Below are 24770 nucleotides of genomic sequence, written 5' to 3' on the forward strand. Positions count from 1 at the left end.
ATACAAAGTTTTAGAAGGGATTGGGGAGAATTGGTTATGACTTATCAGAGATGTTGGGCTCTGTGCAGGCTGGGCTAGGGAGACTCTTCTTCACTTCAAAACTTGGTCCTCCAACGCACCGTTTCGAGAGGCTCGAAGGGGATGGCGGATGAGAGAATGAGTCCTTTTGCAAATACTATATACTTTCATTAAATGAAAATACAGTGCAATTGGATTATTTTGTGTGTGTGTGTGTGTGTGTGTAACAACCTGAGAAACCCATTAAACAACACATTAAACAAACATGGAGGAACCACATTTTTTTTTCCAAAAAGAAAAGTTCACAGAATACATAACTTTCAAACACAATACAAAACATCCCAAATGATTAACTCAGATGCAGATGCACCTAGTACATTTATATTATTACAATTTTCTTTGTTTTTTTTTTAAAGGACACTACAAAACCCAAATTTATGCACAAACATCTAGTCTATGCACAGAGAAGAGAAGGTTCCAGACTTATTCAACCTGCAGCAAACTGTTAAGGAAATATTAAACTGCTGGCAAAAAAAAATTACTAGTAAACAAATGATCAAATAATAATGACACAAATAAAATGACTCCAAATGTTTTACACCTAATTCTAATAGTAAAAAATCATTTAAGAGAGTTTGAACATGTAAAAAGAAATTTGTAGGAGGTGCCAATGCAAAGGGTGAAATAAATAGTCTTGAGCTTGTGAAAAAGAGTAGAGGAAGACTAAAGAGAATTGATGTAAAACACACGCACTCACATTGATTTGAACAAAATAAAATGAGGAAGAAGAAACAGAATCAGAGAGTGAGAGGTGAAGGGGGAGCGAAACAAAGGGGAGAGATGACAGAAAACAGAGAAAGCAAGGGAAGTGGAGAGGAACGCAGAACGATAGATAGGAGAATAGAAGGGGAGAGACGCAGGGCTGAGAAACATTCACAAAATTCAGCAATTCATTCCAACTCTCTAAGAACTTCCTTACATGTGCTGTATGGTGGCTTTTTATAGAGCCACAATTAAGGTTTCCTTCTTATGAAGGAAACATAAAATGAAATAAAATATAAGCTTTCCCTATAAGTAAAGCTCAACTTGCAGATTTAAAATTTATAAAGAGTAAAAAAAACAAAAGCAGGTCAGGTTTCCTTCCTTAGAAGGAAACTTACAAAATACTAAATAATGCAAAAACAATTATTTCTTTCTAAAATAACATTTGCCATATTTTCTATCAAGAATATTCAATTTGTTTTATGAGACTTTTTAGTTAACAAAATAACCAAATGCTGATTATTGACAGAGCACAATAATGACATATAATTCTAATTCATGCCTCACTTGGGAAAACAAGGCTTGTTATTATTATATGCATGTCACCAAGATAGTGCGAAAGAAATATGTAATTTTTTTTTAAACAAATCTAATTAGACATGATATCATTTTTCATAATTAAATTAAGTATTATACTGGATTCATGTATGTGTCAGTACATAAAAGGTAGTTGTCAAGTATCAAGTTAGTTATATCTTAAATCTCCGTATAAAGGGTTCTCCTTTAATCATCACTAGTAATGTTAGTGTCACCTAGTGACAAATTGGCTTTAGAGCAGAATGAAGAACAGAACCAAACCAAGGTTTTCTCATGCCAAAGATGATCATTTCCTGGAACAGATTGCAAAAATGACTTGAGAATGATACAAAGTCACACTTGCTTAGAAAATCACTTCGGGAAAGGAAAAAAAAAAAATGATCTCTGCCTTAGCCCAGCTGAACTAACAAATAATGATGTTACTTTACTTGAGATGACAAAAACAAGCGGTAATTTAACATCCTAATTTAAGATTGAAAGCAATATAGGGAACGAGAGAGAAAAACTATGCGCAAAAATTTGTTCCACAGAAATGCCAATCCTGTGTTTCTGGCACAAAGGGTGTGTATAGCACAATAATAGATTGGTCAATCACAAGCAAGGTATTAAATTGAACTGGCTATATAGTTTTTAACCTGCCTATAACGACTTAGGCTTCTTTATTGAAGACCTTGGTATCATGGCATTGAGATCCCTATCCGAATGAAAATTCACATTGATCGGTGCATATATATCACCTTGACAGAAAACTTCCAACTGGGAACACCCGAATATTGACACATTTTTCAAGGATGGAAATTCCAAATTGCAAGTCCGTGTGCAAAAATTACAGAGTCTTGGTAGAGTGGTAAGAGACAGTCTTGTGAGCTTCCTAAATGTTATCACATCTCCATGTGATGATTCATCTCCTTGATCAGTCACTATTTCTTGTATGGAGTTGCATTCACTTATGGACATTATCTCAAGTTGAACAAGACTTTTTGCTGTTGATGATGTGAACAAATGTACCAATTCATGACATTCAGATACAAACAGATCCCTTAAATTTGAGAATGAAACAGTGGATGGTACCAAGTTCATCAAACAAGTACACTTCACCACTTTCAGGAATTTTAGGTTTCTAGGAAGTGGGGCTACCCAAGACTGCTCTAACCCTATGGATTTGAGCTTCCTCAGAGAAATTATTTCCAATCCTTTAACTGTGAAAACAACATTTCAGTACAGTGATTCTCGTCAGGTTTTTGAGAGATGAAAATTTCTTTGAAGTTACTACATGCCACTCGAAGCTTTTCTAAATTAAGAAGTGATTCCCTTTGAAAGAATCCATACGGAAATCCATCCAAATCCTCATGAAAGCATTGCAATATGAGAAATTTTATTTGTTGAAGGAATTTTGTTGCCTGAAATTGTCCTTGCCAATTAATCTCCATGATGTTTTCCTTGCTGAGTGACAATTGCTGTAGTTTGGGAAAAACCTATATTCAACAAAATTACTATTAGAATAAGAAAAACTAATGAGAGGATCCATTTCAGATATTTTCTCTTATTAATCCCTAAAATATCTCTTAACCTATTTTGATAAAACACATGAACATTAGTTATATGTTAAGTTTTTTCAAAAAGAGCTCATCTTTAGTTCAGGTTGACTTCAAATATAAACTAAAAGACTAAACTGGCAAGTACTTGAGGAGATCATTATAGCCACATCGAAATAGGAAAAATTAAATACCTTCTCCAATGGGACAAAGGCTTCCTCATCAATTGGTAAGATCTTCAATTGATCACAACTATATACATCAAATACCCTTAGTTTTGGAAATTCCAGATTGTTCAGTCCTTGATATATGCACTTGAGTTGTGACAAATTCCATAGCTCCAACGTGGTTAAGTTGAGAAAGATATTTGACATTGAAGTTTCTCCTCCGGGAGTTGTTTTGTCCTTGGCAACAATTTCTACTAATTCCTCACAAAACTGCACACATAGTTTAACAAGCCTTTGGAGTTGGCATTGGGCCATTGAAGCTGGAAACAAGCTCTTGAGGCTTCTGCATTTATCAACATACACATATTGCAGAGATTGGATGCTGAGAAATTCTTGAGGGTCCTCCTTCCAAACATGCTCTAAACTAGGTAGTTGTTCCAAAGACAATGTTCGCAAAGGAAGGGAACAGGGGGAGGCTGTGAGTCCTACATCAAATATCACCTTTATAGAATCACAATTTCTTACTTGTAACTCTTGCAAGTTACTCAGCAAGCCAAGCAAATGGAGAGGGATCACATAATGTGATAAAAATTGGCAACCATCAACTACCAAAGTCTTCAACTTGTTGAAACCTCCATCAGGGATTGGCATTACACCATACCATATCTCTTGCAGCTCAAGGTGATCTCCAAGCTTCAAATATCGTACATCATGCGAAAATTGTGCAAGCTGCTCCAGCAAAACAGTTTATACTTAAAATTATTGTAGAAAAATAGAAATTTTTTTAACAATATGCTTAAACCTGACAAATAGATGTAAGGTTTTTCCCCTACGGAGTGACTAAAATTATTGTGCAAGCTGCTCAAGGTTTTAATTTTAGAAGATACAAATCTAGTTAGAAGCTAAATCAAACAACACACATAATAAAAATTAATAAATTTTGAATAGAAATCTCTTTCCTCCCAACATATAAGCTTGGCGTAATTTAGGCTTAGTTGTACAGTTGTTTGACAACAAATGTAGTGTTATATTTGGAGACATTTGTGTAAAAAATAACTTATTGATTATTATTAGAGAGAGAGAAATAGTATAATTTGAAGTCTTTTCTTTAAGAGAATAGTTTTCTCTAGATGTAAATATATACTCTCCAAAACTAATGTTAGTCACAAACGATAAGATAATATACATTAGTTTACTACGCCGATGATAGAACTTGGGAAATAATCACATATCTAAAATGTACCTATGAAAAAGGACTAAGAAATGATATAGCACTAACCTGTGAGTACAATTACCTTTCATACACTGCTAAATTCTATTTTCATCTACCCAACCATTAATTAACTTCTAAATCATACGTTTTGGACCAAAATAACCTATTTAACATAAATGTTGTTTAAAAATTATTTAGGTAACAAAAAACAATTTTAAGGCATTTACCTTTAACTTCTTTTAATCATTTCTAAATTATTTAGTTCCACAAACTTGTTTATTTAGTCATTTTTTAAAAGTTTAAATACATAAGTTGGCTAAAAATAATATTTCAAATACTATCTAGACAAAAAATTAATGAATTGAGAATTTAATATAACAAAAGATAAATTAGTTCATATAATGTATGTTTATTTTTATTTTAAATTAGAGAGAGTCAATTCTATTGAAGTCAATTCTGTGGAATGAGAGTTGAGAGAGCAGCTACCTGTGAGGAAAAAATCAACTCTATGGAAACATTAAGATCCATGCCACTATATTCTGGATGAGAATTTCCAAATCCGTCAGGAGGCTTGGCTGAAACTCGTAGAAGCTTAGGTGCATTTGTAGCTCCATAAGAGAAAATTCTCATTCTCAGACACTGATGAACAGTCACAACTTCCAATGACGAGAAGTTCAGAGTAGAATTTCCTCTTTGAAACCTTTCAAGACTTTCCAAATAGGCAAGAGACAATGTTTTAAGTTTCCTGAATGTTATTTCATCTACTTCTGATTCATTTCCTTCTTCAGTCATTATTTGTTGTATAGATTTACATTTACTTACCATTAATTCTTCAAGTAAAGCAAAACTTTTTGCCATTGAGGATGTGAACAAATATGGCAATCTATCACAATCACTCACATGTAGACCCCTTAAATTTGAGAAAGACACAGTGGATGGTGTTAAGTTGATCAAACAGGGACAGTTATCAACTTTCAACATTTCTAGGTTTCTTGGTAGAGGTGTGCGCTCCAACCCAATTAAATTGAGCTTTGACAGAGATATCAACTCTAAAATTTTCAGTCGAGAAGAGAACATATTACCATAGCCATCCATGTCTGATATTTCAGAGGTAAATATCTCTTCAAAGTTACCACAAGATAGTTGAAGCTTTTCTAAATGGGGTAGCAATTCCTTTTGAAAAAACCCATACGGAAATCTCTCAGAATCAGCATCAAAGAATTCCAATTTCAGAAATTTCACTTTTTGAAGAAGCTTTGCCTGAATCGGGGCTTGCCAAATATGCATGATGCTTTCTTTGCAAAGTGACAGATGCTCAAGGCTAGGAAAAACCTAAAATCAAGAAATTATCATTAGAAACAGAAAATAATGACGAGATGGATTTAAAATATTTTATTGACTCAAAATATGTCTCTACAACATATTTGTAATCTGGCAATTGTGTATTTATAAGATCTTTAAGTATTTTAAATAGAGTCACAATTTTCTCTAAAATTTATCTAAAGGATAAGGAGAGCAACATTGCTTGTATTAAGGTAATTAGTATATACCAAATTTAGTGTAAAGAATTTTAAAAACGCGTGATAGCAACGATATTACCTTTTCCGCATCAATTAGAAAATGATGTTGACTTAATGTTGGGAAATTCTTCAGCAGACTGCACTGACATACAACTAGTTCTTGTAACTTGGGCCATTCCAGATTGTTTAGTCCTGAATAGATGCACTTGAGCTTTGGCAATTCCCACAGCTTCAGCATGGTTAAGCTAGGAAAGAGAATTGAGTTTGAAGTTGCTCCTCCTGGGATTGTTTCGTCCTTTGCAACAATTTCTACTAATTTCTCACAATGTTTCACTTTTAGTTTTTCAACACCTACAATTTTGCCTGGTGTAGCCATTGATGCTGGAAATAAGCTCTTGAGGCTTCTACATCTATTAACATACACAAGTTGCAAAGATTGGAAGCTGAGAATTTCTTGAGGGTCCTCATTCCAAACATTCTCTAGATCAGGGAGTTGTTTCAAGATCAATGTTTTCAAGGGAATGGAGAAGGGGACCGACAAGGATCCCACTTCAAATATTGCCTTTATAGAATCACAGTATCGTACTTGTAACTCTTCCAAGTTACTTAGAAAGCCAAGCAAATGAAAAGGGATCACATTGTTTGATAAGAAATGGCAACCATCCACTATCAAAGTCTTCAACTGATTGAACCCTCCATTAGGCACTGCCATTGCACCAAGCCATATGTCTTCAAGCTCCTCATAGTGATCTCCGAGATTCAAATATTGCACATCACGTGCAAATTCTGAAAGCTGCTCCAACAAAAAAGTTGATACCTTAGGCTCTTTTACATTACTTCTCTGAGTTCCGTTAAATTGAGACTCAGTTGTAAGATCGTTTAAGTAAGAAGCATTTTCGTATTTTACCAAGAAGAAGAAGAAGCATTTTCGTATTATCTTTGAAGATATTTAAATAAAAAAACAGTTAAAAGCAATATTGGAAAAAATGTAGGCAGTGGAGCTTATAAACTCAAGTTACCTTTTTCCAATCAAATTAAGATGTGTATATTTTTGTATCTATGATTTGCCCCCTAACTGCACTTAGGAATTGTAATTTACCGTCAAGAACAAAGTCAATTAAATATTATAGTGTTTTAAATAATGAAAAAATAAAAATATTATTGACAATTTAAATTCGTATAACATCTTTTCTCAACAAAAAAAAAATTATAAAGAAAGTTAATGAATACCTAGAAGGGGAAATATATAAATATATACATATATATTTCCTTTCCCACGATAGAAACCTTTATCTCGAAAGTCAGAAAATTTTCCAGTTATAGTGTATTAAAGAAAGAAATGTCACATAAGGACTCGTGATATATAAATAGTTATCCTCTGTCTTGTTCTTGATTGAAATTAATTAAGGAATTAATGGACGAAAATTCCAAACTGAGACAAGAGAAGTCCTTGATTCTCCTCTTTTTTCCTATTTCATCCTTTTCCATAACATCTTCCTTATTTTAAAAATTTATTTATTAATTTTACAAGATTCCCTTTTATTTAGAAGCTAAAACAAGCACAACATATAATAATATGCAAATAAACCAGATCAAAATAAATAGTTTCTTCATTTCCCTCCATATATGAGCTGGGCCCAACATAGACACGGTTAAAAGGTTGTTTTCCAAGCAATTCAGTATTATCCTTGAAAGGTATGTATTTGCAACAAAAACAAGGTAACATTTTTGGCAAAACAAAATACAATAACCATGCCTATAACAGAAATTGGGAAACAAATATTATGTCTACTTAGTGCATAGCAACGAAACAGGATACAGAAAAGAGATAACACTTGCCTGTGATGAAAAGAGCAACTCGATGGAGGCATTTAAATCCAAGCCGCAATGTTGTGGAGGAAAATTTGTGTATTCAGTATGCCTGGTTGAAACTCGTAAATGTTGAGATGTATTTAAAGTTCCACAAGAGAAGATTCTCATTCTGGGGCATTCACAAAAAGTTACAAGTTCCAAACATGGGAAGTTCAATGTAGAATTCCCAGGTGAAAGCTACCAAGTCTTTGGAGAGAGTAAAGAGACAATCTTTTGAGCTTCTCGAATGTTATCTCATCTTCATCCGATGCATCTTCTTTGGGCACTATTTCTTGTATTGATCCACATTTGCCAATGGAAAGCTCTTCAAGTGAAACTAAGCTCCTTGCAGTTGACAACGTGAGCAAATATACCAATCCTTGACATTCATATATACGCAATTCCCTTAATTTTGTAAAAGATACAGCAGACGATACCAAGTTCTTCAAGCAAGGACAAATCTCCACTCTCAAGGTTTCTAGGTTTTCAAGAGTTGGTGCTGCCCATGACTTCTCTAGCCCTATGGATACGAGATGCCTCAGAGAAAATAATTCCAACCCTTTGAGATGTGAAGACAACATTTTAGTACCAAGATCCACATTAGGTCTTTGAGAGCTGAAAATTTCTTTGAAGGCGCTACAAGCCACTTGAAGCATTTCTAAGTTGGGAAGTGATTCCTTTTGAAAGAGTTCACATGGAAATGCATCCAAAAAATCATGGAAGCATTGCAATATGAGGCATTTCAATTTACAAAGGAAGTTTGCGTGAGACTGTCCTTGCGAATTAATTCTCATGAAGTCTTCCTTGTTGAGTGACAATTGCTCTATGTTGGGAAAATTCTAGGAAGAATCAAATTATTATTAGACTAGAAGAAACAACAACAGGATCTATTTTTAACATCTTATATTTATTCAAACACATGAAAAATATTTTTCGGTATGAGTGCTTAAAAATGAGCTCAATTTCGGGTTAGGAAAAAGGAAAAATATAAAATAGAAGACTAAAATGACAGGTATGGATGATATCATTATATTGTTGCAACATCAAATAAAAGAATTAACAAATATAAGAGGAAAAATACCTTTTCAAATGAGACCATAGCTCCTACATCAATTGGAAAATGATCTTGTTCTCGTGTTGGCAACACCTTCAATTGATCACAATGATATACATCAAGTACCTTTAACTTTGGCCATTCCAAGTCATTTACTACTGGATAGATGCACTTGAGTTGTGGCAAATTCTGTAGATGCAACCTAGTTAAGCTTGGAAACATAATTGAGTTTGAATTTGCCCCTATTAGGATTATTTCATCATTTGCAACAATTTCTACCAACCCCCCGCAGCATTGCATGCGTAGTATTTCAAGCCTTTCAAGTTTGTGTTGGGACATTGATGCGGGAAATAAGCTCTTGAGGCTTCCGCATCCATTAACAAACACAAGTTGCAAAGATTGGAAGCTGAGAATTTCTTGAGGGTCCACATTCCAAACATTCTCCAGATCAGGGAGCTGTTCCAAAATCAATGTTTTCAAGGGAATGGGGAAGGGCGAAGGCAAGGATCCCACCTCAAATATTGCCTTTACAGAATCACAATTTTGTACTTTTAAGTATTCTAAGTTATAAAGGAAGCCAAGCAAATGAGAAGGGATCACATTGTTTGATAAGAAATGGCAACCATGCACTATCAAAGTCTTCAACTTATTGAATCCTCCATCAGGGACAGGCATTACGCCATGCCATATCTCTTGTAGCTTAGGGTAGTCTCCTAGCTTCAGATATTGCACATCACGTGCAAATTGTGCCAGCTGCTCCAACAAAATAGTTGATACATTAGACTGTTATATATTACTACTATGAAATTAATTATGCACAAAAACAAAAACAAAACAACATAAAATAGTTTTAATAAAATCAATTTGATAGATAATTTAGTTAAACTACAGAAGACCTGTTCGGAGCTTAAGACAAATATTTTTAAAATGATAATTAAATTCTATATAGTTACATAAGAGGAGTTTGGGGCGTCTAACGAGTCCTGTAATGTCACGCATTTTTTTTTTCTTTTAACCATTATCTTGTAGATAAAATTAAAGATGAAGTATCTTGCAATCACAAAATATTACAGTTTTAAATTTTTTATACAATTTTCAAAGAAAACAATAAATTGCACGATTTCATGGCCATTTTATTTGAAAAAAAATGTAAAAAAAAAAAAAGATTGCACCATTTTTTTTATAGTCAAAATTGCACCATTTCATGGCTAAAAATACCAAAATGTGTTTCATTTTATCTATAAAATAATGATCAAGAGAAAAATGGAAAAATAAAAAGTAGAGCTTCGCAATATGCATTAGAGGGTTGGGACATTAGAAGTACAAACTCCATGAAGAGTTTCTTTTTAGTATTTATATTAATGGGTGGACAGAAAAAGTTATATAGTTTTTTTTTTTTTTTTTGGTTAAGCATATGTGAGGTACTTTACATGGGTTTTGAATATATTATATTATATTATATTATACTCCTTCTATTCAAAAATATAAGGCATTTTAACTGAATTTCTCCCTTAATAAAATAGTTACTTATCTTCAAACTAATATTATCTTTTTTTATTTATCTTTATGTAATAGGGTATTTCACTCAAATAAATATAATACAATCATTCAATAGGGACATTTTTGGGAGAAAAAGATAATGATTACACTTTAAAATACTAAAAATACCTTATATTTTTTAATATTATGTCAACAGTCAGTTATCCTAACAACAACGCCATATCCCTCTCTTAAAAGAAGTCTTAGGTTGGAACCTAACATTGACATGATTAGTGTGCGTGCATAAGTGCGTGTGTTATCCTAACAAGAAGGCCATAACCTTTTCTATGGAGAACGGCAGGGTTATGGATAAAATTTTAAAAAATGTTATACTATATCTTATGTTAATATATTAATATTGATTATGTAACTAATCATTTTATGCGGGTTACAGTCTATTTGTGGTGGAAATCGTTTAACTTTGTTCGAGGGAAAGCTTAAATTTTCAAAATACTCTGAGAAAAATAGAATAACTTGCCTCTGTATTACAGTATATATTTAAACTAAGAAATTGAAAATTCAAGACACTCTACAAAGTATAAAAGAATACTTTTAAAATCATTATTAGTTAACGTGAAATTAAAAATCATTAGTTATTATGTTTACAGTAAATATTTTAGCAATTTCCTTCTCAATATAAATTATCATTAAATCGGTGAAAATTTTATCATCCCTATGAGCATTAAATGATTTAAATACATCATTGAAATTTAAATTTTTTTTAATATAATAAGCTCTATTACAACTTGTTGAATTTCCTACTTAATTCTTTTAATTGATAATCGTAGTAAATAAATATATAAACACATTAATAATGCTCAATTGTCATAAAATCTTTATGTCAATGAGATCGAATTATATCAGAGGAAAAACCATTCATATCATAAATTTTAAAAGCTTGATTATTTAAAATACGTAATTTTTTTTTAGAAGAACAACTTCACCAAACCTCCTAACTTTTGGGTGAGTGATTTTATGACAAATATCAAACACATAACATTCAATATATTTTGAGATTTTTGTTGCAATGCTTAATAAAGTTTGTTAATAATAATTTTTATAATTTCTTTCATTAAATATAAAATGAAAGCGAAATAAAATGACATTAATACTTTAAGAACATGTATAATATTATGTTGTTAAAAATAAGTAAATCCTATGACAAGTATATCTTTAAGCTACTAAAATAGTTGCTCTATATATACGTAAAAGACTACATATAAAATTGAAATGAGAATTCCATCTAGTATTTTATAACTTCTATTATGTGCCAACTTATGGGAGCTGAAAATATATAATTCTCACATTTTACTAAGAAAACATTAAAAAGTTAGGGAGGCCGTGACTACTGTCGGTCCGCCCTCTCTCCACCCCTTATACTGGACTTCTACACCAGTTAATGAGAAACTAATGTATAAAAAAAAAATTTTCTACGCCGGTGTCAGAAGTTAAAAATTAAAAATTAAATGCCTGCACAGTAGAATCTAGACTGACAATTTTTTTTCCCCAAAAAAGTTAAGTAAATAAATCATCTCAATGCTGAAATCCAAACTCTCTTCTTAACCCTGAATATATGACGATCATATATACAAAGGAAACACACACACACACACAGAAATATAAACTGTTTTTTAGATGAAGAAGGTCGGATGAAAGATCTCAAAAGAAATTTTAAAACGTACTGATGAAAAGGAGTATATGTAACAAGTAACAACTTTTAATTTCAAACTACAATAAATACAAGGAATTATCACGTACCTTATCCACAAAAATCTTTCGAATCGTACTATCCAGATCACCTTCCCAGCACCCTTTCTCTCCTTCGTCTCCTTCTTCAATGTTGACCTTTCGCAAGTTTGGTGTGCTTTGGATTTTCTCACAGAAATTTTCCAACTTAGAGCAGTTGCTCACTATCAATTTTTCAAGGGATGGAAACCCAAAGACCAGTTTATCCTTGGAATTGCAGAAACTTGTGAGGTCTCTTAGAGACTCAAGTTTTAAAATTTTCAATTTGCCAAAAACAATCTCATCTCCTGTGTCTTCTGCATTCTCTTCCACCGTGATAATTTCCTCCATCATTTCACATTCAGCAACCTTCAGTACGGTAAGTTCCACCAAGGATTTTGCAGTGGACGAAGAAATTAAATTCTTTAATTTGCCACAATTCCAAACTTTCAGATATGTCAAGTAAATGAATGATACGGGGGAAGGCAATAAGTTTTTCAAATGATGACAATCATAAATGTATAGCCGCTCAACCCTTTGAAACATGCCATCATTTTCTAAGCATATATTCTGTGGAAGATATGACTCTAATAATCTCAATTCTTTAAGTTGTCCAACAGTTCCAATTTTCTGAAGCGAAACAAGGCTTCCATTAGGCGACACATGTTTGACAGCAGAATTCCACAAATATAGGACTTCTAAATTAGGAACTCTCTGAAGAAACCATAAGAGAATTTCAATACTACTCAGTCTATCAAGAAGAAGATGTTTTATATTGTGCATTTGATACATATTACTACCAACAGAGTCCTGCAACCACTTCCATTCCTTTGGGCCCAATGCTAGTTTTTCCAAGTTGGATAACACCTAAAAAATCATCATAGAAGAAAAGTATAACTTTAGAAGAAGACAACCATTTAGCCATACTAAGTGTGCCTGTAGTAACGTTCAGTTAACTTGAAGAAAATCTTCAGTTCATTAATTTGCAGTTTTCTACAATCATAATTTATAGAGGACAACCATTTAAGCCATAATAAGTGTTCCTGTAGTGAGGCTCAGGTAGTTTGTGGGAAATCTAAAGTTCATGCATTTGCAGTTCTCTACAATCATGATTTTAAACGAATAAAATGATACAAGTGCTTTTAAAGAAGATTTACCTTAACTAAAGCTGAGAGAATTGGTTTCAGTTCTGAATTTCCTGTTTCCTTGCCAAATGCTTCCAACTTGTCACAACGAGTCAGACCCAATTCGGTCAATGCTTGGAAATCTACACCATGTGATCCCTGGTAGAAGCTCCTAAGTTTTGGTAGTTCAACTAATGTAAGCGAGGTTAGCTTAGGAAACTCAAACATGAATTTGACTATATTTGATGTATCATCCCTGGTTACAATTTCCTTCATCCCCACACAATCACGTATTTCAATGCTCTCCAATTTCATAAGATTAATGGCAACAGAAAATGGGAAAAGATTTTCTAGGCCAGGGCAACTAATAAAAGAAACATCTTGAAAATTTTTGAAGTTAAGAATTCCTTGAGGATCTCTGCTCCATACATGCTTCAATTTTGGTAGGTTTTCCAAGTGAAGATTGCGCAAGTTTGTTTCATTCCTACCACTAATTTGAGATGTAGATTGAAGGTCAAATACCTCATTCACCAACTCACAATTGATAACCTCCATGCTGCCAAGATTATGAAATTTTCCTACCATGTATTGAGGGAAAATGGTGACAAGTTTTGCACAATCTTTGATGATCAAAGATTCCAAACAGCAAAAGGAATGTAGGCTAGCATGGCCATGCCAAATGGATTTCAAATTCTTCATGCTGGTGATTTCAATTTTCTTCAATTGAGGAAAGACATCAACCTCCTGTGTATATAGACCAAATTAATCATTATTTAATAAAAAGGGAGAATTACATCGAAGTCCCACACAAGGAAATTAATTACTGTAAGTTCAGTTGTCAATGGACCTTGCAGTGATTAATTTTGCTATATGGGACCTGGTTGTAATTCTCCATAATAAAACTAATAAAAGAAAATAATTCCTGGTTCTGTGTCTAATCAAATCCAATGCAACTGCAAATTTCGCTATATGGGCCCTGGTTGTAATTCTCCCTAATAAAAATGATAAAAGAAATAATTCCTGGTTCTGTGTCTAATCAAATTCAATGCAATTGCATACCTTGCCTGCTTCATCTGAACTGACGTCTTCAGCATCAAAAATATCCATCATCATATCACATCCTCTAATAAAAAGGCTTTGTAATTTCATCAAACTCTTGGCCAGGGATGATGAAACTAAATATTTCAAACTACCACAGTCCTTGACAATCAATTTTGTCAGATTTTGAAAGGAGGCACTTGGGAAGGGTTGGTCACCCCATACCTCCTTGACATTGATTGAAGACAACTCCAAGCTCTCTAGGCTCGGAAATGAAACCTACTCACAAAAAATTAAAGTCTCTTAAATAATTGATTATCAATTCCACAAATAAATTTTCGCAAGAGGGTAAGATTTTAAAAGCCAAGCCAGATTCCTTGATTTTAGAATAAATTAAATATGATTTAACACATGAACAAAGAAAAGTGTTGAGAAATATATTTGTTTACAGTTCATAGCACATACCTTTGCATTAAATAGAGGATGACAAGCAGTAGTAGCTTCTATTTGAGAGACTGGAACATTCTTGTCAATAGCATAGAAACAAGCCAATACTGGTAAAGATTGCAATATCAAAGTGCGCAATTGAGGAAATGCAATGCTATCATCATTTGCATTGTTGTTGTTAGTAGTGTTCTCTTGTCTTTCCACAACAACAACATACTTTAAAGAATCACAATCAGAAACTTCAATTGTTTCAAGCTTTGTGAGAAATCTAACCATGTAAGAAGAGAAGACATTTTTCAATCGGCCACAGATTTTGATCTTAACGGCTTTTAAGTTGCGAAAAGAGGCATCTGTGAGCTGACAATTACATATTTTCTCTATCCTCTCAAGATTATACAAACACATTGACTCCAACTTGGGAAAAGCCATTGCCTGATGTTTCCTCTCTCTTGAATAGATTATATACTGGATGTCAAGGTTCTTTATAATTGTTAAATGTTTAAGACTTGGAAGTCCTTCCACATTTAACTCATAGATAATATTTTGAAGACCATCTACTTCCCCCAAAAATAATTGTTCAATGCTTTTGAACAACATTTTAATACCTGTTTGGGAGTGAATGTCATCACCCTTTCTTAGATGCAGAGCCAAAGCTTTTGTTGACTCATACTTGAAAGGCATCTTGAAATCTTCTAACAAAAGCATTTTTGAGTCACCAATCACAATTTTGAAGCTATCTAACTTGTCAAAGGACAAGCTCCTCGGCAAAGCTACAATATCAGGAATGTGTATGTCCAAACTTCTCAATTGCTGAAGATGATTCAATTCAATAAGCGAAGCAATTCCATTGTGGTTTATTTTTCTTTCAACATCCCATTGGATCAAGTTGTTTCCCATATATAACTCCTCCAAATTATTCAACATTGATATTACATTAGATGGAATCACTTGAAGTTTGGAACAGTTACTAATGTCCAACAATTGTAGCTTTCCTAACTTTCTCACTTCACTTGGAAAAATTTCAAATCGAGATCCAGAGAGGCTGAGAATTCTTAGATTCTCCAACTCTCCAATGATGGATATGTTTTCACCCAACAGACATTGCTCCAAACAAAGCTTTCTAAGCTTTTTGAGGCATTTAATTGAAGAAGGCAAGTTTAATAGATCAATACCAGACAATATTAATACTCTTAGTTCACCCATGCCTTCAAAAAGTTTGTCTGGTATTTTCAAGCAAGGTTCTTTGCTGTTAAGATGGAAGACTTTGAGTCTAGGGCAATTTATACCTTCTGGAATATCATCAACGATATCACAATGATGAAAAGAGATGCTGGTGTACCTTTCAAATGTATCCTTGTCAGGCCACTCATCTAGTTTACCATATCTTAGGGTAAAAGCATCTTTCTCCTTAGAAGCTATTGATAGGGCAGCATCACGAATCATATCATGCATGGTGATGCAATCATAAGAACTAGTATTCAGCAACAAACTTGAGTCTTTTAACTTGTTGATCAACATATTTGTTCTATCCCGAGCTTCTTTTACCGTAACTCCTTGAAATATGCCCAAACCAATGCAATATTTCACCAAATCCATTATAAACAGATCCTCACCCATTTGAGCACAAAGTATAAAAATAGACTTGAGATCTTCTCTTTTCAAATGATCATAACTTAATTTTGTAGAAATCTCCACAGGCTCTAGCACTCCAACCAATTCTTGCCTTTCGATTTCTTGTAGTGCATTTTCCCAGACATATTTGCTTTTATTATTCTTTAAAGCCTTTCCAGCTGTTACTAATGCCACTGGCAACTTTGCACACTTATTGGCAATTTTAGTCGATAATGATTTCAACTCTGCAGAATCTTCATCAGATATTCCTGCCACCTTGTTGAACAATTTTTCTGCATCATTTTCTTCCAAGACTTCAACAGAGAAGATTGAGTTTTCCTTCACATCCATTTCGCTCAACAATACCCCTTTGATTCGAGAAGTTAACAAAATCTTGCACCTTTTGAAGCCACCAGGGCGCTTTTCTGTTTTCAACATATTAGGACCAAAATCATGCATATCTTTGATAGTCATCTGGCTGACATCATCATCATTAGATGGAATCCCCAACATGTTAAGGTCAAGTCCTGCCCAAAGATCATCAAGGATAACCAAAATGCTCTCTTTCTCCTTCTTCAACCTTTGTAGCAAACGACCAGCTCTTCCAATCTCACTCTCGTCATCCAATCTTAAGCCCAACATGTCTGCTATTTCTCCTTGAATCCGTCTTACATCAGGAGTGCTTGTTATATTTGCCGTAACCACGACATTGAATAGCTTTTCTGCCATGGCTTTCCTAGCAACTGCTTTAGCTAAAGTGGTTTTGCCAACACCACCTTGCCCAAGGATACCGATCATTGTAATTGTGGAATCTCTCAGAGCATTCATAACCTCCTCGATAATGGCTTCTCTAGAGCTAAACAATTCATAACCACCATCAAAAAGAGCAGCATCTATTGCAATAGGCTCTGGGCGATAAGAAATTATCGTGAAGTTCGCCTGTTGCACCAGATCAGCACACGCTGGGTTCATCTTCTTTGCTTTTCTGCCGAGCTTATGCCTTAACCTCAGATTAGGAAACGAACTGTTGGAGCACCCTGTCTTCAAGTGGTCTTCATCTCCCAAAAACATGTCTATTTCAGCAATCTTCTCATCCATCTCTGTCAACCAGTTGTTAACACGATCTTCAATGTTTTCTCCATTTCTTTCAGCTTCTCGAACTCGAGCAATCATACTCTGCCTTTCATCTTTGAGCCTCTGAGCACATCCCCTCAGCTCCTCAAGATTGCTCTTGTAGTTCCAAAGGTAACCCAGTTGCCGCTTAACAGGATCCACCACAAGATCCAACACTTTGCCAAACATGGTGGCTACAAACTCCATTTTTTTTTCCCAGATGTTCTTCTGATATACTGCTACAACTTTTTTCCCAGATAGGAGGAAACAGTGAACAAAGAGGAACTAGAACATGAACAGCAGGAACACGTGGGTTTTTTTATTGATCACAACGAAAAAATCAGCAAACAAAAAGAAAGGAAAGAAAAACGAAACTTGCGATTGGGAAAGGTACTGAGTGAATGATGTGAAATCACAGAGAAAGTAGAGCAAAGAAGACAAATGCAGGGGGATGATCAAAGTGAAGAACGCCGTGAAGAAAGCAAGCAACACCACGTTCAGATAGTTGAAGAAGATTGGAGAGAGTAGAGAAAGCTGCTACACTGGTATGATACTGCAAGTACGAAGCATGGACGTTGACTCGTAATTGCACTATCCCCGTGAGCATACAAGTTTCCAAACGTGCCTCTTATTTCCCACGCGCTCCTTCCTCCGTGAAAGTTGAAACTTGAAACCTACCCTGCATTTCTTACAAAATATTTTTTTCAGCGTGAAAGGGTATCATTGCATTTTTAATTTAATTTAAATATTTATTAATGTGTGTATTTCTGTCGGTTTCAATATGAAATTAACTGGATTAAATATTCTCATTTACACATGGTGAATTATAGCAGATCGCTCCCATGTACATGTTGCTTATAAATTTTAATTAAATAAAATTATTATAAATATGAATAATTAGTTGCTCTAATTTAATATTTGTTCTTATTTTATAGAAAAATACATAGGTAGACCGAATGTATAACATCATTTGTAATCTATCAAATTAAAATGGTTCAAATAATCTAAACAAAATTTCATGTGATAATTTTTTTTAATTAATTTTATTCTTATAACAGAAAATATATTTAATTTCTTGCTTATTCTATCTCTATTATCATTGATATTAAAATTAATTTATAGTTAATGTATATAAATGTTATGTTTTTATTAGACAGACTGTAATGATGTAGTACATTTAATCTATCTAACAATTTTTCTATTATTCACACCACACACTCTATCCTCATTGGCTGGATGGATTTCAACTTTATCAGATTTTAGTTATTACCACTGTTTTGAAAACCGGACCGGACCGGCCGGTCGGACCGTCGACCGGTCTGGTTTCCGGTCTGATTCAAAGAAAAAACCGTTTTCAGAGTTGAACCGGGTTGAGCCGTTTCGAACGGCGGTCGGACCGGGAACCGGATCCGGTTTTCAAAAACCGGACTGTTCAAAAAAAACTTTTTTTTTATTTTTTATCAAATTTTTTTAAAAAAATGACTAATTTTTTTAATCATTTGATATTATAGTGTATCATATAGCTTGTTAAGTCATAATAAACTTAAAATATTTAAGTTTTTTAAGTTAAATAGCAATTTCATATGTATTTCTTATATTTAAATTATTATATACATATATAATTTTTTTTTAATTTAATTATTACGTCACCGGCAACCGGTTGAACCATGCGAACCGTGAACCGCTGACTTTTCCGGTTCAATGTCTGATCCGGTTCTGAAAACACTGGTTATTACATGCAATGTCTTTATTACATACAATAAAGTTAACCATTTAATAATCATCACTTCATGAAAACAAGAACGTTATAACGGCAAATATATTGTTGAAAGCAAATACAATTCTATTTCAAGTTATTTCACAAATTGAGGTCAAAAAATGTTATTTGACAAATTATTAAAGTCCTTATTAGTGTAAAAATTGCATCTCAAATTCAAAACAGAAATTTAATCAACATTAATAAATTAATAAATCCAAACTTTATATTAATAATTAATTATTTCAACAACACTATTCCAAAGTAAGCAATAAGCAATAGAATATACTCCCACTGAATTTTATCTTTCAATAAAGTAGTTATCTACTTTTAAACTAAATTTATCTTTTCATATTTATCCCTATTAAACACCCAATAATAAATGTAAAATTATTATCAATAAAAGTACTTTTTTTTTAAAAAAAAAGCAATGATTACATTTTAAAAAATTAAAAATATCTTACATATTAAATTTATCAAAGAATATCTTATATTTTTAAAGAAGGAAGTATATAAATTATAAAAGAAAAACTGAGAACAAATCGTTGAACATAGCAACAACAGCAAACGAAACTTGCTATATTTTTTTCTTTGGACAAACCTTCTATCTTTAAAAAACTACAAGTAAATAAAGCATAAAAAGATTGAGGAAGAATACAAGTTATGTCCCAAAAAAAATTAACTTTAAGACAATTATGTCCCAAAAAATTTGCAAAAGAATTAATTACAAATATAGAAATTTCAACTGCAAATTACTGGAAATAACCTCTATATTTGTGTGTCTGATTTGCAACTGAAAAACTAATTTTGTAATTAGTTAAATTATTATTCACCACTCGTCCTTCAACAATTTTTTTAAAAATCTAATTACTATTAAATTAATATTCTAGTACACAATTGTCTTTCTCCCAAGAGAAAATGACAACTAAAAGTCTCATATCAAAATTAATGCTCAATTAGAATTTCATCATAATTAAGGTCTTCAAATTCAATATTCATCCTCTTATATTTCAGCACTGAAAAAGTTTTGATTTAAAATTACTCTTTTTAAAAAGTCTTTAGTTGTCATTTTCCCACCTCCCAAAGATCCTATGAAGTGATGGAGGCAAACAACACAAACTTGAAAGGGTTAAATAGAATTTGAATTGAATATTGAACAAATCCAACGAGGGGGTTGATGCGCATCGCATGTGCAGCCCCTTGTCTTATTTGAAGCATCGCTAATCTCGTGATTATGGAGATTCCCAAATCCAATTAATTAATTAGTTATTAATTAATTAATCACTAAACGATAACACAAAAAGCAACCATAACCCTGTGACTCTCGTAAACTGTGTAAAAACGTTGATTTTGGTCCCAAAAGCAACATTTAGGCAGAACGGGGTGTCTGCTTTTCTTTACATTCTATTCCCCCTTTTCATTACCGTTTTCCTCCTCATTACCGTTAAATCAAAGTTATTTAATAAGTTAAATTTAATTTTTTATAAAATTATTCTTATAATTTTACATAAAATATATAAATAAAATATTATGGCTTTAAATTGTTTAAATTAAACTTTAATAGTTCAAATTCATTTATATATATTTATATAAATTAAAATAATAATATTATCAAATAGAACTGTTGAAACTTCAATCTAACGGCAATGAGAAGGGGAAAAAAAACAAAAAAAAAAAAAAAGGAAAATGGAAAGTAAGGAAGAGGAGACACCTAATGGGAGACCATGTTGCATTGCATGTGACCACTAATTGCACTGAAAGAGAGAATCGTTCTCCGTAAAATTGAAAGAGCTCTTCCTTTATTTTTGTTTCCGTCTCAACTCGAACAGAGTAATTCTTTTTTATGATTAATCTTTATAGAAACCACTGCTGTATACTATCATATAATCAAATGGTATTTTAAGTTGAAGTTTATTCCAAAAAAAAAAAAACTCCATCGTTGGAAAAATAGTAATCATTATATTCTTTCTCCCTTCTATCTTATTTATAAAATAGAAATTGTTATATTTATAAAAGCATGTCATTAATTTTTTATCATAATTTTTTTTACTCCCATTAAATATTAGATAGAAAAAATACATTGATAAAATATATATATTTAATAGAGATAAAATTAAAATTTTATTAAATTTTTAGAAAGAGTTAATGAATTTTAAGATTTATAAATATTTTAAAAGTAACTTATAAGTAGAAAAATATAACTTCTAAAATCCTTTGATGTCTACTTACGAGATCAAGACGTTTTGTAAAATTTATAAAATAGTTAATATAGTTTTCAAAAATACCCCTAAAATAGGTACTTTTAATAATTGAAAGAGATAGAGTGTGTGAGAGAGAATAATATTCAATGCAAAATATTTTGCAGGAAACATGCCAATTTAAAATACATCAACTAATTTTCTTAGTTCATGTAGAGTAAGAGATTTTGTCTTGCAAAAATGGAGGACAATGAATAACGATTAGTACTTGAGCTTTTAATATTTAAAAATAATAACTAAACATTTGATATTTTTCACATTCACTGAAGCGAAAAAGTTAAATCACTGACCAAGTAACGCAAACAATAGTTACAAAGGTTCAAAACCATCAAACCAAACTAGTTTTGGACGCGTAGTGACATAAAAGTATCGATCATTGAAAATTACACCCAAAAAAAAAATCAACTCCAGAAATCTTCGATAGCCTGAATACATATTTTTAATCATAAAACAAAATTGAGCTAAGATGCATTGTTTCGGAGATTGGTGTAGATTACAAAAATAAAGTTTATTACATATAATTTTGCACAAAACTGAAGAAGCGTGTATGTAATTTACTCTATTACCCTTAATGTCAGACTGCCCTATAAGGTTTATCAGCTTAAAATTAATATAAAAATGATAATAAAATCCTTTCAAATTATATAAATGACAATTTAATCTCTTCAAATACTATAATTTCACTAAAATCTTTAAGTACCTTTTTATTAATAAATTTTAAATTCAAAAAATAATTTTACCTATATTGACAAATTATAATTTCTTATTCAATTATTACAATTCTTTAAAAAAAATTATGATTCTTTAAACAAAAATTATTAATGAGATTTGCTATTTTGAAAACTTATTTTCAAAAAATAAAAATTATACTTAACAAGTTATAATTTCTAGTTCAACTCTTACAATTTACAAAATAAAAATTACTATTCCTTAAATAAAAATTATAATTGAAGCTTATTTTCTAATAACAAAAATTACACTTAATAAATTATAATTTCTTATTTAATTCTTACAATTTACAAAACAAAATTTATGATTCCTTAAATAAAAATTACAATTAGGACTTGTTATTTTTAATAAAGGTAAAATGGTCTTTTCACTTTAAAATATATTGACACAAAACCTTAAAGACTTCATTAAAATTATAACATTTTAAGAGAATAAATTATTATTTATATAATTCAAAAAAATTTTATTACTAATTTGCCAAATTGATATCTATCTTCAGGCAAAAATAAACTAAGCCGTGGATCCTTCAAACAATTTGAAATAAGTCACTTTTTTAATAATTTATGAATATTGCATTTTGTCACAAGTTTTATGTTATAAAGGTCCTTGGGCTGAAATATTATGAAGATTTAATTTAGTGATAGGAACGAATAGTTTATGGACGAGGGGCGACAGGACGAGTGTGCAGTGGTCAAAATGAACAGCTGCTAAAAGAACAACATGCTAAATTTGGAATTTTTTTTTTTTCACTTACACCTATAGGAGTATTTACTTGAGAAAAACAACATGCTATTGGATCATTAAAAAAAATGTCTAACTGCTAAAAGATCCTGGGTCCATAATTTAAAAGAAAAATGTAACACCTAAAGGCTAACTCTGAGGTTTAAGAGTACCAGAGGCAACGAAGAAAATTGAAGTAAGGATTTATGTAACACCTGCTTTTTGTCCTTTTTTTTTTGGGTACAAATGTAACACTTGCTTTGTCTAATACCTATTTTATAATGTTTAATTAAAAATTAACCAGCACTTTTATCATGCTTTAAAATGTGGAACCATAATTCCTTTCCTTTGGCTTGCACTTCACCTTTGCCTCGTTTCATAGCCTATTTTAAAAAGTTATAACTAATAACCAGAAAATATAAAATTCGACCCAACTAAACTTTGATGCCAATCAACAATGTTAAAGTATAGGGTTGGACGATTTATCTACTTAATTAGCAAATTCTTGTCCCGACTCCTTTTATGTACGCCAATTAGACTGCTCAAACATTCTGCTCCACGCGCCACAGACAGGAGTCAGAGCACAATCTCTGCCCCCAATAGAAACACCAAAGCAAAGTTGTTGTGAAAAGGTGAGAGGGGGAGAGAGTATTCTGAATAAAAATATGCCTCCACTCCCATCGATCAAAACCACAGGAAAGTTTTTTATTTCCAAAATAATTTGAATATTAAAATTCAAAATATAAAAAATAACTAAATATTTAAACATAAATATAATTAATATTAATGAGTTGGGTTTATGAACTTGGCTCCGAATCAATACATCAAGGGTGGACCCAATTTATTCAACATGAATATTACTGGGTATTTGGTTCTACCAGTTCAAATTTAAATAGAAATATTAAAAACCCCTATTCAACCATCTAGTTTGATGATATGGCTAAATTTTAAAAAAATCAAGGTTATGAATTGAAATAGCCTTTGTAGAGGTGAAAATTAAGTCTTTAAAGTTATATGAGATGCTTATAGGCTACATGGTGTTGACCTCAAAAGAATGGAATTAGGCAGCTTACATAGCCTACTAATATGAAATCGTGAAGTGCAAACCATGTTCGATGAAGTAAGTTCTTGATTTCATCAAAAGTCATAAATAAAGAATGATATCAAATGTTAAAAGCATTGAGTAATATGGTTTATAAGATTGTAGCAAGACGAGTTAGTGAATATAAAGCAAGAACTGTATGTGCAAATTGTGAAAAGAGTACGAATTCTAGGCTTAGATTTTAGAGCTCGTATGAGCTTAAGTTGAAAGGAATGAGAGAAAACTTTCCTACACTTGCAAAGCCTACTAAGTCAAAAGCCTTCTAGAGTTAAGCAAAATCACAAAGGTTACATGAATTTTCAAGGAGTTTAATTTCTACAGCCCGTAATTCAAGCATAAGGAAAAACTCCAGAATGCAAATAATGGTGCATTATAGCTCCATAAGCTAAAAACATGCTTTGGGTATCTAGCCATGAGTTTTCAAAGTAAAATAAGGTTGTTAAGCATAGAAAAGAATTGTATCGAATCCATGGTTGCCTCCATAGAGACATTTCATCGAACATCTTCGAGACGCAAACAGGAAATCTATGAGTTTGATCGTTTACAGTTAGAATTTCACCAAATTACAAGCTAACAACAGCAAGAACGTTCAGAGATTCAAAAGAGCATTTAATGATATAAAAGCAGGAATGATCATCGAGGCATGAGGAAATGATGATAGAGATTATTAAAACATGAATATAAAAAAGAAGAAAGGAGAGCACGCCAAACCAGAATCGAGACTGAAATCTGGAGGCAATGGAAAAAGTTGTATAATCTGAGATTGCGGCGGCGGCGGACTTGTGACGGGTGTGTCAGCTTTAGAATCGCCGAAAATGAAAGGACGAAGGAAGAAGAGAGCATTTTACAGCGAACAGAGAAGAAGAAATAGAGCGTCAAGAAATTTTTGAA

The 24770-nt window shown here is 32.3% G+C and overlaps 2 protein-coding genes across 2 annotated transcripts; both read right to left on the reverse strand.

Annotated features, from left to right (window-relative positions):
* Positions 1–1862: 1862 nt before the first annotated feature.
* On the reverse strand, positions 1863–7935 carry LOC129288217 (uncharacterized). Its single transcript, XM_054924715.1, has 5 exons — positions 7652–7935; positions 5892–6605; positions 4779–5624; positions 3107–3808; positions 1863–2852 (listed from the first exon to the last, which is right to left on the reverse strand). Exons 1-5 carry the CDS (start codon positions 7790–7792, stop codon positions 2559–2561), a joined length of 2697 nt encoding a protein of 898 aa, XP_054780690.1. The 5' UTR covers positions 7793–7935; the 3' UTR covers positions 1863–2558.
* On the reverse strand, positions 7837–24770 carry LOC129288216 (uncharacterized). Its single transcript, XM_054924714.1, has 7 exons — positions 24591–24770; positions 14609–17993; positions 14165–14422; positions 13139–13849; positions 12015–12848; positions 8745–9470; positions 7837–8502 (listed from the first exon to the last, which is right to left on the reverse strand). Exons 2-7 carry the CDS (start codon positions 17519–17521, stop codon positions 7837–7839), a joined length of 6108 nt encoding a protein of 2035 aa, XP_054780689.1. The 5' UTR covers positions 17522–17993; positions 24591–24770.

This window comes from Prosopis cineraria, unplaced genomic scaffold (assembly GCF_029017545.1).
Source record: "Prosopis cineraria cultivar Desert tree isolate PC_DT_omini unplaced genomic scaffold, ASM2901754v1 PC12, whole genome shotgun sequence".
Taxonomy (NCBI): Eukaryota; Viridiplantae; Streptophyta; class Magnoliopsida; order Fabales; family Fabaceae; genus Prosopis; species Prosopis cineraria.